Raw genomic sequence first — 15,454 nt, 5'->3', positions numbered from 1 at the left:
TCTCTCTCTGGTTTTTATTTATTTAACTTTGATAGTTAATATGTTAATCTTCTTCCATTCCATTCCTCGTATAGTAACATACTTCTGCTTTGTTATACATAATAAGTATTTAAAAAATAAAGAAAAAAAAAGAATAGTTAAATTTTCGCTAATTAAAATTAATAATTTAAAAACTAATTTATAAAAACTCTTTCATCTGATTTTTTTAATTTTTTTCTTTTGGAAATCTTTTAACTAGTCTCTCTTCCTACACGTGGCCTCTAGAGATTATTCGATCCACTGTACTACTTGTATTTATTCTCGTGACATGAATAAAACCTAAAAACGTAAAAAAAATAAATAAATAAAAACTAAGATGGTTTTTGAGGTTAGTTGATCGAAGAAAGAAAGTAAACATGCATATAAATGAACAAAAGTTGTCTTTGAGGAACCAACAATACTGATAAGAAAAAAACGGCAGAATTTGTTAAATTTATTTGTAAGAGGTCCCTTTGTTTCCAAATTTTTGAAGTATTATTTTTCTAAGATGAGTCCCACGATAAATATTTATCCAATTTATGAATAATATTTTCATTAAAAATTGATACTCAATTCCAAAGATGGTTGGTAACACGTGTCCACTTGCAACTAATGTGAAATTACATGAACAGAGGAATTTAGTTTGAAAATCGAGATTAAGAAACATGCATATTTTTTATTCCACTTCTTAAAAAACACACCACAAAATATCTCATGATACATATATGCGACACATGTGCTTTTCTTGTCCATTCATAGGAAACTTGGATAGGGGTTCAGATTCTTCTGATTTCAGAATATCCAATACAATCAATAATAACTAGCAAGCAAGTAATATTTACACATGCTACAATTTCTATAGTACCCTCAACATTAGGTATTTACTAAAGAAATTATAAAGATTAATAAAAGATCATTTCTGACAAGTCCAAAAGTTCATATCTATTTTTACAATGAATTTTCAGCGTTACCAAATAAACAAAAGGAAAATGATACTTGAACAACCATTTTTTACAACATTTAGACACGCGCACACGTGTCAAAATCTGAGTGGTCCAGTTAGAAAAATTAAATGAAAATGGACCACTCAGATTTTGACACGTGTGCGCGTGTCTAAATGTTGTCAAAAATGATTGTTCAAGTGTCATTTTCCTAAACAAAAATGAATTGCAATCATTTCTAAAATTAATTTCGAGAAATTTTATGGAAGAACTAAAAATAATTTTACTTTTGAAAAAAACTAATTTCTGCGTATTTTTACAAAGAACTAAAAAATTATTGTGTGAAAAACCAAATATATTTTTCCAAGATAACAGTAAAAGAGACTATTTGCTTATGATAATAATTATAAATAGAATAATTCGGAAAGTTACGTTCTGATTTAACTTTTGCCGCGGAAGAGGTGCTTGCGTTGCAGTAGATACTAGGGAGACGTAGTGTGTTACGATGATTGGAGTGTGATTTTGGGTGGTAGAGGAGTAATAATAATTAGAATATTAGGATTAGTTTGGGTGAGAATCGGAAGCAATAGCATCGATCGAAAAATGCAATCGTTATCGTTAAGTATGAGTCTGAGGAGTGGTAGTGCAGCGAATTTACTGTTGCTGGGTTCGGAGGCGAGAGTGAGAAGAAGAAGCAGAAGTGTGGTCGTAGCGTGTGCTTCGGAGGGAGACAGTGGTAGCAGTAGCACCAGCTCCTTTCTTTCTCGGACCCAAACCTACGCTCTTCTCAAGCAACAGTTGCAAGTAGCTGCTAAATCTGAGGTTAGTTTAGTTCAGTTGCTGTATTGTTTTCTAAATCGGAGATGAACATCGTTTTTTGCTTCTTTTCTTCAGGATTACAAGGAAGCTGCTAGAATTCGAGATTCGTTGAAGTTGTTTGAGGAAGAGGAGCCTGTGTTGCGTCTGAGGAGACTATTGAAGGAAGCAATTGCGGAAGAGAGATTCCAGGTGGCTAGCCTATTATTTGAATTTTGTTCGGAATCCATCTTGATTTTTTCTAATACACTCTCTATTATTATTAGGTAGTTTCATGCCAGTCTCACCAAATAATTTGGACACACTCTCATGTCAAATTATTAGAGCTTTTGTAGTGTAAGAATTCAAAAGTTAGGCTAATTCAATAGTTAGGTTAATTCAAAAGTTAGTCTAATTCAAAAGTTAGGTTGGTTCTCCTCTCACACAAGAACTCCCTTAAATCCCTTATCTTAAATGTGAAAACTCCTTAATTCCGAGCCTCTTCCATATTAGTAGGCTAACATAGGATCATCGCCTGCTCCATCTCCTTATGGTGTTTGGGAGAGAAACATCAGGGTGATTTTTATTAATGGACCATGAGCAACAATATAATATGCTTGGCACCACCTTTAATCTAAAATCTTAAGATAATATGTGTGTGAATCTTTTTCACTTATAGGTAATTTAACTACAAAATACGTGACTCCATCGTAGACACACTGCCTTTATCCTTACCAGGAATGTTTTCAATAAAGGGATCTACAAATCTACAACCCACAAACCGATCAATAGGATTACCCATCGACTCTTATACAATTTATTGGGTAGTCCAACGGAGAGAAACACTTGGGAAATCATACAACACGGAATGGAGTATTGTTTTGGTGAGGCAGGATTGTGCTTATGTGTAATGAAGAGTTGAATAAGCAAATCTTATTTGATTTCATTTCCCTAAAGTGGGAGATCTCTCTGGTGCTACCAAAACTCCTGCATTTGTTCTCAATTTTATTGGCCAAAAATGCAAGCTGACATAAGACAATGTGTGCGTGGATGCTCCATTTGTCTACAAGCTAAGGTAGGTCATGCTTTACCTTTGGGGTTATTAGAACTTTGCCCATTCCACTACATGTGTGGGAAGACATTGTTATGGACACGTTTGCCTCATTCTCATGGGTATTCTACCATCATGGTGACAGTTGTAGGCGGTCTACATTTGGGCGCTTCATTCCTTTAAAGGTGAACTTTACTAGAAAAATAGTGATTGAATCTTTTGTTACTAGCATAGTTGGACTCTATGGTATTCCTAAATCCATGGTTTCGGAATGTGATATGAGTTTTTTTTATTATTTCTTTTTAGCAGCACCTCTTTAAAGCACAAAGTACCACTCCAGCTATGGGTTCTTATAATCCACAAACGGATGGATAAACAGAAGCTTTGAATAAAACCTCAGAAATGTATGTATGATGTTTTGTCTATTATAATCAGAAGGCTTGGCATTCAATGTTACCTTGGACTCAATTTTGGTATAATTCTTCTATGCATCATAGGCTTGGTTTGTTTCCTTTTAAAGCTTTATATGGTTGAGATGCACCCTCTGTGTTCGCTATGAAGTTCATTCCAAGGATATTATTGTTGTCCAGGAGATTCTGCATGCCAGAGATAAGCTGTTACAACAATTGAAAGATAATTTAATAAAGGCTCAGAATTATATGAAACAGCAGGCAGATAAAAGGGGAGAAATGCAATTAGAGATGGGTGGTTTAGCATTGGTAAAGCTTCAACCATATACATAGCATTCAGTGGTGTTATGCCGCATGTGTGCTACTTTGATCCATTCCCAATTTTGGCACACATAGCATCTGTAGCTTATAATCTCCATCTACCTAATACTGCCAGGATTTATCCTGGTTTTCACATTTCCTTATTGAAGTTTCTACAAACATCCTCTCAACCATATGTTATTTTACCTCTTATGTTAGGGGCTGGAAAGCATATGAGAGAAGGAGGTATAGGAGAGAGAGAGAAGGGGACCGAACGGTAGACAAGGGGGACCGAACAGTAGACAAGGGGAAGCGACCAGGCCAAACGGTAGAAGGCGGGGAGCGAGTTTGCCGAACGGTAGAAGGCGGGGAGCGAGTTGGCTGAACGGTAGACGAGGGGGAGCAAGTTGGCCGAATGGTAGACGAGGGGAGCGACCAGGCCGAACGGTTGGAAGCAACAAGGAAGCATCCTAACTGCCGCAGCGGTTAGGATGGGCAGGAAATATTTAGTTATTATAGTAAATAAAGTCATATCCTAGGGAAAGATTGTTAATTACGGTAATTAGAGCAGTATCCTAGGGAAATATTGTTAATTACGTAATTAGAACAGTATTCCAGGAAATATTGTTAATTACGGTAATTAGAGTAGTATCCTAGAGAATTATTCAGTATAAGTTAATTATAGTAATTAGAAGTATATCCTAGGAAAATAATAATTATAAATAAAGCCCTGACGCTATGGTTTAGGGCATGCTTTTGATTATTGAGTTTTGTAAGAGAGGTTATGCTCTCATGTGACTGAAGGAGGTTATACTCCCAATTATTGTTTGCTTCCTTTGATTTAGTTATTTCTTTCAATAAAAGGAGACTTATTCAGCCATTATCTATTGTTCATTGTTCAAGGCTTGTTCTAGTTACGTCTCCCACTCGGATACGTAACATCTTACAACAAACGAGTTGGGCCTCCAGTTAAGGTTTTAAATTTATCATACTATAATTTGTAATTTGCAACAAGTGCACTAGGTTCTCATTCAATGAGAGCAAACTGATAAAGATTATAAAGGTTTTTGAGTTTCTTATGGTTGAGAATCCAAGTGAGTCTAAGTCTCACATTGGATAGATATTAGAAAGTTGAGCATCATATAAAGTAGAAAACCCATAAACCTATAGTCTTAAAATTAGGTTAATGTCGGTGATCGACTTAGACGAGTTCCTGTATTGAAAGTCTTCTTAACAGAGTGCCAGACAAGTCTGTCCCGTTCAGATGAAAAGGAGTACAAGAAATGGGTACTCATAGTTGAGAATATTTTTGTTTGATGGGGAGTATACCAATGTGGAAGGGACTCACCTTTGAGGGGGAGATTGTTGGGAATCCAAATGTGAGTTTAAGTCCTACATTGGGTAGATATGAGAAAGTTGACACAATAAGGCAGAAGACCCATAAATTCATTGTCTTAAGGTTTTGGGTTGTAAGTAGTATCAATCCCTTATGTGGGTTGAACTTAGGTCTCATTGGTATTGTGTCTCTTCGATGCATTCTTCCCTTGGTAAACTCATTACTTACAAGGTTGATTTTAATAGAAGGGTATTATAGCATGCAACCAAAAAGGAATTGTGGAAGGCCACAAACTAAAATAAATAATACTTGGCAAACAATGCAGAGAATGTGGTAAGCGAAGAAGCAAGAGAGCTCGGGAGAGAAATGCATTATTGATATATTTGTGGTTTATATTTCATATAAACAAAACTATTGTTTCACAATAAGTCACATAAGAGAACATGACATCATACAACAACCCAAAAATTTAAAGACAAATAATTGTGTTTTTCTCACTTTATATGTTATTCAATTTGTCTCTTTTAACATAATGTGGAACTCTAATATTTATGTTGTCTTTTGGTTCGATTATAATTTTGGAACACAATTTTAAACTATTTTTTTGATTATTTAAGATGTAAATATTATTTCATTAGATGTACATAAATGGATATCGTAAAATGTTCAACTAATGTTTGAAAGAGAAAATCGTAATCATAGTAAAATAACGTGAAAGTGTACATTCGTTTCCAATCGGTTTCAAATTGTTATATTGTTACGTCTGTAACCCAGTTTTCCAAAATAAAATAAACACGGTTTCGTTCAATATTCAGTTCCACCATTAAAGGGTGTAATATGTACATATCTTAACTTTCATATCCCTACATTCATTTTTCTTTCTAATCCTCTATCAGATCAGTCTTCTCACATCTTTCACCTTGAATTTACAAAACGTGACTTATACTTTTATGTGTATTTGTTAGTTTTACACTTGGGCACCTTTTCCTCTGTCTTTCCAGGATGCTGCTAGTTATCGTGATGAGCTAAAAAAGATTGCCCCACACTCTCTTTTAAAATGCTGCAGTGATGCTACAACATTGGTATGATCCCTATTTCGGTTACATACTTTTGTCTCCTAAACAGTTCTCTAGTCTTTAGCTAAATTCGAAACACGTTTAACTAGTAAAGCAACTTCCCTTTTTTAATCAGTCTTTTTAAGTTGATTGTATTGGTAGAATAATTATTTAGATACCATGTGTTCAGAAGTGGAAATGTTGAGTATCTCTGTTGGAATAATTTGTATTTGATGATTTCTCCATAAGTTTCATAATACCAGTTAGGTGTCTGTTAATGAGAAAGTTAGTCAGTAAGGTGAGTGAGCTGAGATAGTTGGAAGAAATTAGGCAAGTTTCCTATAAATAAATATAAAAAAAGAAAACTTTGAGAGAGAGACTTATCTTATCATTTGAAAGGAAATTAGGGCGTTTGAACACAAGAAGGTGCACACCGGGGAAGATCTGCAGTGCTGTAAATGGAGAAGATTCTGTATTCTTTGTAGTCAAATAAAACACTAGGTTTCTATCAGACCTTTTACTATTCCTGTTGTCGTGGCTTTTGTAATATGCAAATGCTGAATTCATGACAAACAGGGTACTTTTCGCACACACCAAAACTAATTGAAATTATTAACATTTAATTGTGATTTATTCAGGGAATCAGGGTTCAAGTTAGGAGTGTATATATAGAGGGCAGAAGTCAGCCTTCAAAGGGGTTATACTTCTTTGCATATAGAATAAGAATTACCAATAACTCAGACCACCCTGTTCAACTTCTTAGAAGGCATTGGATTATAACTGATGCTAATGGGAAGACGGAAAATGTCTGGTGAGTTAATCATTCTTCTCTTTTCCTATGTTTTTCTTCCAAAGTTTTGTTTTTTACTTTAAACTCATGAGGCACATAGTTCATGGTAAAACAGAGTTACTTTGATATCGGTAACCCACTTAATAAAAAAAAGAGCGTTGTTGTTGAAACTAAAGGGGATTTAAATTCAAAATAACTTCTGTACTTTATTTTCCACATGACAGGGGAATTGGAGTTGTTGGTGAACAGCCGTTAATACTTCCTGGGAATAGTTTTGAATATTCTTCAGCCTGCCCACTGAGCACACCAAATGGAAGAATGGTAAGATTTACTTTTGTTGCAATTTCCTGGGATAATCAGAAGCATAAGATATTTCAATACTTTAGGTATTACGCAATCAAATATAGTACAATAGTTTTGATCCACATGTATTACAATTGTGCAATTTTGGTCTTCCGTTTCCCATGGCCTAAATTGGATTTTCTTGATAGTGCATTCCTACAATCTTGGTCTTTCCGTCAATCTTTTATTAAATATTTAACAGATATTTTAGATGTTACACTAAATGTAAACGTGGTAATTGGTGTGTTATCTAACACATGGTGATGTGTGTAATTATGCTTTTGGTTTCCCTGTGATCATTCATGATTGCAATTTCAGAAAGATCAAGAGTATAATCAAGATACATAAAATGTGTCAAGGGTTGACAACAAGCCAATTGAATGTTGTCACGTTGTGTAGCTAAACTTATTAAATATTTAACAAAAAAAAGACAGAAAGACCAAATTTATAATTTCTAGAGACGAAAAGTGTAAATAAATTTAAATGAGAAGGACAAAAGCACCTGATTTCCTCATTCCTTTTATTTACGTATTCTCTCAAGATTGATTTGGTTCAATCAAATATATATTGCGCTAAATTGTCAACAGGCTAGAACAGGGTTTCAATACACATACACGCCATTAAGTTTGAATGGATGCAATTCTGCCATGTTTTCAAACCGAGCAACTTCATTAGTTGCATAATCAACGAGCTTTCCATGAAAAAAAAAAGCAAAATTAGAAGCCTTGTTTTGACATTCTTTCAGTCAGGGTGATTGGTTCATGGATGCATCCTATTTTTCAATGTTTCAAAGAATACTTTTAATATTACTACAGATTGAGTTGGTATCATGATTTTAGCATGCAACACTTGTAGTTTCTTCATCAGAATGGAAATCAGTGGAAAAATGTAACTTAAGCCCTAAATGATTTAGATTTTTTGTTTGCATTTGCTTGTTTTATTCAAGATGCATTTCCACTTTCAAGGATTTCCAGATGCGTCATCATCACATCGCACATAAAACCAGGGTTTTGTATCATAATGCAGGAAGGTGACTATGAAATGATCCATGTGGAAAGAGTAGGCTCACGATCATTCAATGTGACCATAGCCCCGTTTTCTCTCTCTCTCCTTGGAGATGATGAAGGTTGTAATATTTGAAACTGAACTACAGCATCACCTTCTGCAACATGTAAATATTTGTCATTCTCATCGCCAGTCCAAAGTATTCAAGCAGTCTATATGCTTTACTAAATGCAAAATATTTTATGGTTACGAATAAAATGATCAGCATACATTTGTATTTTATTGAATTGATGTGCAGAAAAGCCAAGAAATCAGTGTCATAGAAACTAATTACAGACTTTCTAAATATATTTTCATTAGTTTAATGTCAGAATAAATTAATATGCTCTTGAAAATTTAATTCCGAAAACTAAATTTCAATCGACAATAGGAATTTATATTTTGAAAAACAATTATGTGAAGTTCGATTAGAGATAATTTTTTAACTTGATCAATGGTAGATTTAGATAAAGTAGATTATGAGAGTAAAAAAAAAAACCTGCAACTTAGAAGCTGACCCAACGAGACCCAATTATTCAAGGGATTCTTTTTACTGAATTATTCATTGTATTAGTTAATTGAATTAGGTTTCTCTTTTATTTCCAAAGTTAAACGAACAATTTTTTATGCGATGAAATATTCAGAAAACTTTCTTTTGACGGAAAAACAAGAATTAAAGTAAAAAATGAATTTTGTTACACTTTGCTTATTATTATTAAAAAAAAGGAGAAAGTATATTATTTACTGAAATAAGGAAGAAAAAAAATAAACGACTGTGTGGTTCTTACTTGTTTAAGGTGCCAACTCCCACTATAGGGTATAGGGATTTGGACCAAGAGGAAAAAAAAATCCAAAAGACAATTGTATGAACATGCAAAACAGGCTTGATCAATTTACTCACTATTTCGGCCGAAAAAAGATATCAATTTGTCGGCTGAAAGATTAGTAATGGATACATAGATGAAGTTTGAGTTGCATTTTTGTCCCCTTTTCTTCTTGAGTTTAAAGCAACAGTAAAAAACAAAAAGAAAAGAAAGAAGGAGTCTTAACTTACACTAGCATTAATGAAAGGAAAAAATAGGAGATGAGTTTTTACCTTAACTTTATCTTTGAACCTTTTCCTTTTCCTTTTCCTTTAACTAAGATAAGAGAGTTTTGCTGTCATACGAGCTTATTAGGTAAGTTTATAGCGAGCTTGTCTTAGATACGTCAAAACACTACTCAATTTATGTCGTTTAGAATTTATTTATTTTTTTAACTTAGTTAAACTCGCTATTAATGTTGGTCTTAATTGCATTTTTGGAATTAAGTTGGGTGGGAAGATCAATTTTCAGATCAACCAAACTAAACCAATGTAACAATTGACTAATATACAAGTTCACAGAGAAAGGCAAAGGAACTAGCCTTAAATTATTTGTGTTGCTTCCAAGTGTGTGTGCTCACAAGTGTAAGTGTGTATGCATGTTTGTGTGTTTGTGTCTATTTGTATTGTGTATATGATGTGATATATATAAATGGGATGTTGTTTCACAAAAATGAATGATGTGTATTGGACTAAATTTATGTAATATGCACTAATCTACGTTGTTATTTGATTAATTGCTTGCTTTTCTTTGATAAATTTGTTTGGTTTCAACATAACATAATAAAATCTATGTATTTTTATATATACTAATTTAAATAAGGGTGTATAAATAATTTAACCCTATTATTTCATATTAAAACTATTTTAAGTATACTGTGTGTGTTCTTGACATAAATAAAAATAGCTGTGTGTAAACATAATCCAATATAGCCAATTTCACCAATGCAATCCTGATCCGTGTATCTTATAGAGAAAGAAAATAGAGAGAAAAGTAGTTAAGTAAGAAAAAAAATGAGATAAACAAGTGTAAAAGAAAGAGAATAAAAATAAGATTGTAACTGCAAGGTTGTCTGATTTTAAAACAATTGATTCATTCTTAAAAAAAAATAGTCTTTTATCCTTTCAACAATGTGACATTTTTTTTCTTGATTACACAAAATATCTGAACGTGAAACAAAGCATAAAATCTAATATGCAGTGCTTATCTTTTGATAACACATATTGATTGATTGATTGTAAGCATATTCTTAATAACACGCATATTTTGGTGGCTAGAGAAGAAGGTCCACATGCACATTCAAAACCCTAACCAAACTTGTAACCAAAAAGAAAAAAACTTCAATACCAAACCTTTACCAAAACTCTATCTGCCAGTTGTCAAGCGTTTCAACCATACATTACTTATAAAACATTTTTTCATTATATTATTTATTTTAGTTTATATTTTCTTTCTTTTTATTTCACTATATAAAATGAACTATAGACATTCATTGTTCAAATAGAAGTTGTATGATTGGAAACACATGTCAAAACAGAGTGGCTGCTTTTAAATTCTTCTTGCATCATTCGGAGTCAACCACCTTATTCGTTCCAAACCCGTCTTTGATTATTGATTACCAATGTGTTCCTAACAATGTGGACCTAATAAAACATTCTCCATTTCAATCATACCAATCACTTTTAGTATCATTAGCACCAAACCATGTTCCAACCTATTTTCATGTATGACAAATTATTACATACCTGTAGTTGTACCTTATTTTACAATTTCATTTTAGAATTCAACACAAACTATTCGGAAGATGATAGAGTTTTTTTTTTCACTTTCCTTCGGGTATCATCTCCTGAACATTTATCCTCTTTTTATCTCTTCATTTTTTTTAAATAAATTCTTCATTCCACTTTAACAAATGTAGGGACTAATGTTTTTCATTGTAAAGAAGTAAAACTACTTTAATAAATATAGAGATCAGAAACATACTAATTTCTGAAAAATGAAAAATATATTTTACCTTTTTTTAGCCATGTCATTCCTTTTTCTTGTGGTTTCACTTTATTTCTTTTTGAGCAAGTCATGACTCATGCGAGGCCAAACCATTCTTGGGATACATGAAGAATCTTGGCTCCAAGCATTTCAATACAAAATCCAAATACAATTATACCCTCTCTCTGGTCCCTTTCCTCTGTCTTTCTCTCTGTCATTAAAAAAAGAAATATAATATGATTATTAACCCAAGAAGGGTTCAGAGAAACATGTTTGTCTTTTGGCTCATCAACACTAGTTTAAAATTTGCATGGGAATACGGTGGTCAAGGCTGCAACTAGATTCTTGTTAGATAACAACAGTAAAGGTGATAGAAGAAGCTTGTGCTCCAAGCACACCACACAACACCATCCTTTTCTTTTCTCTCTCTCTCTCTACAGTCTACAACCTTTAATAGTTTTCTATATACAAAAGCAAAGAAGCAAAGCATCTCTTCTCGCTCCTCCACATTGTTTTGCTTTCCCTTGCAAGTTTCAATTCAACCTTTTCTTTTTGCTTACAGTTCTTAGCTGCTTCTTTTTTTCCTTTATAGGCTGATCCACATACAATTAACATTGTCGGTGTTCTATCTTTTTGTGTGAAATCCATCCAAAGCCTGAAATCTCCACCTTATCCGATAATTAAACGTTTAGTTAATGTGGCTAAAATGGGTCAAGAGACTTCAACCTTTTAGTTTTCCCTGGCCCAAAACTTTTGCAGCTGTTCCTAGTTTGAAATGCATGAAAAATCACTATCATGTGTACTTTCTCGTTAGGCCCCACTTTTGATCACAGAGAACAAGTTTAATATATAGCTTCCAATTCTCTTAAGGTCATTGTTATATTCTATTTGTTTTGTTCTTCAATAGCATTGGAGGGATTTTTCTAAGGAGAAGCAGAACAACCCCATCTCCCTCTCCACTTACCTTTGAGAGAATCTGAAGTAACGAAATGAGGTTCGTCACAGGCTCTCCAAAAGGCACGTGGGAACCCATCATCACTGCAGATACAACCACACAGAGTTACTGGTTGAATTGGAGGGTCTTGGTTTGTGTCATTTGGGTTCTGCTTTCAGCTATCTTTTCTTCATTGATTATATTGAAGTATGAAGTTTCGTGGAAGGCAACAGGAAATGATAACAAGGAAGGCCAGAGAGAAACAGCTACAAGAAATGATGACCAGAAAGAAACATCCTCGACTTTGTATGAGGATGAAATTTGGAGGCCTTGTTTGAAAGGAATTCACCCTGTCTGGTTACTGGGGTTTAGAGTTTTTGCATTTGTTGTGCTTTTGGTGCTTCTCATACTGACAGCTACTGCTGACGGAGGAAGCATTTTCTACTTTTACACTGAGTGAGTTTCCATTTTCCATTTCGAATCTCTTCATATGAAATTTGGATGCTGTTAAAATGAAGTAATGCGTATTAATTTTTTTCTATGTTAAGAACCATCCTAAGTTGTAGGTGTGGAACATGAAAGCAGAAGTCTGTGGCTGGACCAATAATTTGAAAGCTAATTAAACTTTAAACAAAAAGTTAATCAATCTCGAATAAAAAAAAGAAGCTCTTGGTTTGTTTTTCTAAATGAAGGGATTAGTAGCAGTTCAATCAGTCCTCTTCTCTTTGAATTAAATAGGCTCATACAATCCCCTTTTGTGATCATGGGTTTGTGTGTGTCTCTAAGATAACTAGTGTTTTTATCCAATATAATCTTCCATTGGAAGCCGCTTCCGTTTGTAAAAAAAAAAGGGTCTGTTTTTCTCTTCTGGCTTTTGACTATTAATTTTTCCTTCTTTTGTTTTTTGTTGCTATGAAACAGGTGGACTTTTGCTGCAGTCACCATTTACTTTGGGGTAAATACTTTTATGATGAGCCTCGTCTAATTTTTCTTTCTATTTCATCTATATAAACTAGTCCATAATCTGGCTATACACTGTCATTGTATGTTTGATTTTGTAGCTGGGATCTTTGCTCTCCATGCATGGTTGTTACCAGCATCTTAAAAAAGCCAGTGGTGACAAGGTTGGAAATGTTGATGGAGATGCAGAGCAAGGAATTTCTGATACTCCTACAACCCCCCAGTGTTCTAATCCATCAAACAATGACAAAGGATTAGGAACTCCACAAGAACATCTTGTTCGCCAACCTGCGGGCATCTGGGGTTATATCTTTCAAATAATATTCCAGGTAAACTTGGCCTACATCACTGATTTAGATAAATGATGAACTCAACTTAAATAAATCTTTATCTTTTTTTCCTTTCATCAACATTTACAATCTGGGATGAGACTGTTTTTGCCATTGGCTACATAAATTGTCTTTTTTTTTTTTTCATGAACAGATAATTGCAGGTGCTGTAATGCTCACAGATTGTGTGTTTTGGTTCATAATTGTTCCGTTTCTAACCATCAAAGATTACCACATAAATTTGGTAAGCCATGTGCGACTCGATAGGATTATATTTGTTAATCTTCTTTTATAACATAAGCATACATATATAGTTGTACTATACCTGTTCCTTTTCTTACCCAAAAAGAGACATCAGAGCTAAATCATAAGTCAAAATTGTAATGTGACAGCTAATAATCAGTATGCACACCATCAATGCTGTTTTCCTGCTAGGTGACACGGCTTTAAATTCCTTGGTAAGTTTCTAGATTTGATTCTAGCTAATTGTCCACTTTCACTGCATATATATATATATATATATATATATATATATATATATATATATTCAAATCCTTACCCTTCATTTTGTTCTCTCCAGAGGTTCCCTTGGTTTCGAATAGGATACTTTTTCATGTGGACAATTACATATGTGATTTTCCAGTGGATTGTTCATTCCATAGTTAAACTCTGGTAACAACCCTCATCATTATTTTAATCACTGAATTGCTAAAGAAACATCTTATACATAATTTCCTGATTATACTTTTTTTCTGAAAAAAAAAACAAAACAGGTGGCCATATCCATTTCTTGATTTGTCCTCCTCGTATGCTCCACTGTGGTATACATTAATTATTTTCTTCTTGTCTTGTGCATCTTTCTATTTCTTGGGTATCTGATTCTGAGTAAGCGTTGGTATGATGTTTTTTCTGATACCTTCTCACTGTCCTGTGATTGATTTTCAGTTACTTTTCGATGGCATTATTGCATATTCCGTGCTATGGCATATTCGCTTTGATGATGAAGCTGAAACACAGCGTGTTGTCCACGCGGTACCCTGACTCGTACCTATATGTGAGATGAGTTCGATTTTCAGAACATAAATTTTGTGGTAGAAAAGGGGAAGATATTTAGTTGCAAGAAAATAGTAAAAAAGTTTGTAAGTTGAGGTGAAGTATATAAGTTTCTTTGGCTGTTTTTGAATCGAATGGTTTAGAAGCAAAGAGAGTTTTGGGCGTTACTTTGTGTTGACACTTGTCGAAAGATGGCATGTGCGCGTGTAAAAACTGTGATATCAGTGCATTGAATTATTGGTTCTATTGTCCTTCAGTGTTCAAATTTGCATTGGGAGAAGTAAAAACAAAATAATTAGAGTTTAAGACAAAGATGAGGGCATCAAGCCATTCATTTAGATCATTATAATGTAATTATTAGGTATTTATTTTAATCATCAAAATATTATTACTTTCTATTGGAAATTATGTAAATAAAACGAAATAAATTACTTTCCATAGGATCTCTTTAAACGTAGAACATCTATTAGGCATGTTTATTTAGCTTAAATGTGTAAATTCTACACGAACTTTTAGAAGAAAATTTACTCTAAGATTGGTAAAATAAGTTTTTTTTTTATGTTAGTTTTTCTTATTTTCTTGTTTACTTTTACCTAATAAATATATAATTTACTGGTAAAAATAATTAAGTACTCGTATATACAATTGTATTGTAGATACTCTTACGTGTCATCATTTTGTGATTTTATGTATTGTTTTTAATCGTAATTTAAATCATCTTTTGATAGTTTCAGTCATGAATGTTTTCATTAAAATGTCATTTATATTATTGAAGTGAAATAACTTTTAACACTTTCTGATGGATTTTTAAAATTCATTAAAACTATAAAATCGTTACCAAATTTCATTAAATAACAACTAAAGAGAATATATACAACTCACAATTTAATTACTTTTAGTACATTTCATTCAACACTAAAAATGAATTAAAAGAGCTTGTTCCTTATATTTTTCTTGAAACTTTTTTATTAGGTAGGTTAAAAAGTATAATTAAGTCTTATTTCAATTTTCAGTTATTCACATTGATCCCTTGAAATATTTTTTTATCAAATAATTTATTATAACTAAAACAACTATTAATGACTTTTGACTCTCAATTGTTTTTGTTGACAATACTATTTTTATAAACTATTTAAAATTTAATTAAGTATTATCTTGACAAATCACTCATAATTTATACAAATATAGAGTCTGAGTAATAAAAAGATCATATATCCTCACTGAAGAAAGTAGTATCTTTGGATGTT

At 33.0% G+C, this 15,454-nt stretch overlaps 2 protein-coding genes and 1 long non-coding RNA gene across 5 annotated transcripts; all 3 read left to right on the top strand.

Annotated features, from left to right (window-relative positions):
- Positions 1–1,394: 1,394 nt before the first annotated feature.
- LOC124823650 (uncharacterized) lies at positions 1,395–8,330 on the top strand. Its single transcript, XM_047295904.2, has 6 exons — positions 1,395–1,781; positions 1,854–1,967; positions 5,853–5,933; positions 6,545–6,717; positions 6,921–7,017; positions 8,065–8,330. The coding sequence occupies exons 1-6, from the start codon at positions 1,563–1,565 to the stop codon at positions 8,176–8,178; spliced, it is 798 nt and encodes a 265-aa protein (XP_047151860.1). The 5' UTR covers positions 1,395–1,562; the 3' UTR covers positions 8,179–8,330.
- Positions 1,974–4,395, top strand: LOC148206928 (uncharacterized). Of its 3 annotated transcripts, none has more exons than XR_015783807.1 (3): positions 1,974–2,990; positions 3,115–3,524; positions 3,735–4,395. It is a non-coding gene; the product is annotated as an uncharacterized LOC148206928 (long non-coding RNA). The 3 variants fall into 3 exon arrangements; XR_015783808.1 differs by having other exon boundaries at positions 3,112–3,524; XR_015783806.1 differs by having other exon boundaries at positions 1,974–3,524.
- Positions 8,331–11,295: 2,965 nt separating the features above from the next.
- LOC124823651 (uncharacterized) lies at positions 11,296–14,458 on the top strand. The gene is made up of 8 exons (XM_047295905.2): positions 11,296–12,321; positions 12,787–12,820; positions 12,927–13,154; positions 13,309–13,398; positions 13,547–13,612; positions 13,735–13,826; positions 13,928–13,975; positions 14,100–14,458. The coding sequence occupies exons 1-8, from the start codon at positions 11,921–11,923 to the stop codon at positions 14,215–14,217; spliced, it is 1,077 nt and encodes a 358-aa protein (XP_047151861.1). The 5' UTR covers positions 11,296–11,920; the 3' UTR covers positions 14,218–14,458.
- Positions 14,459–15,454: the final 996 nt, after the last annotated feature.

This window comes from Vigna umbellata, chromosome 1 (genome assembly GCF_029865625.1).
Source record: "Vigna umbellata cultivar VRB3 chromosome 1, Vumbellata_1.0, whole genome shotgun sequence".
Classification (NCBI taxonomy): Eukaryota; Viridiplantae; Streptophyta; class Magnoliopsida; order Fabales; family Fabaceae; genus Vigna; species Vigna umbellata.
Note: the sequence above shows the minus strand (reverse complement) of the source record. Positions and strands in the feature narration are given on the sequence as shown.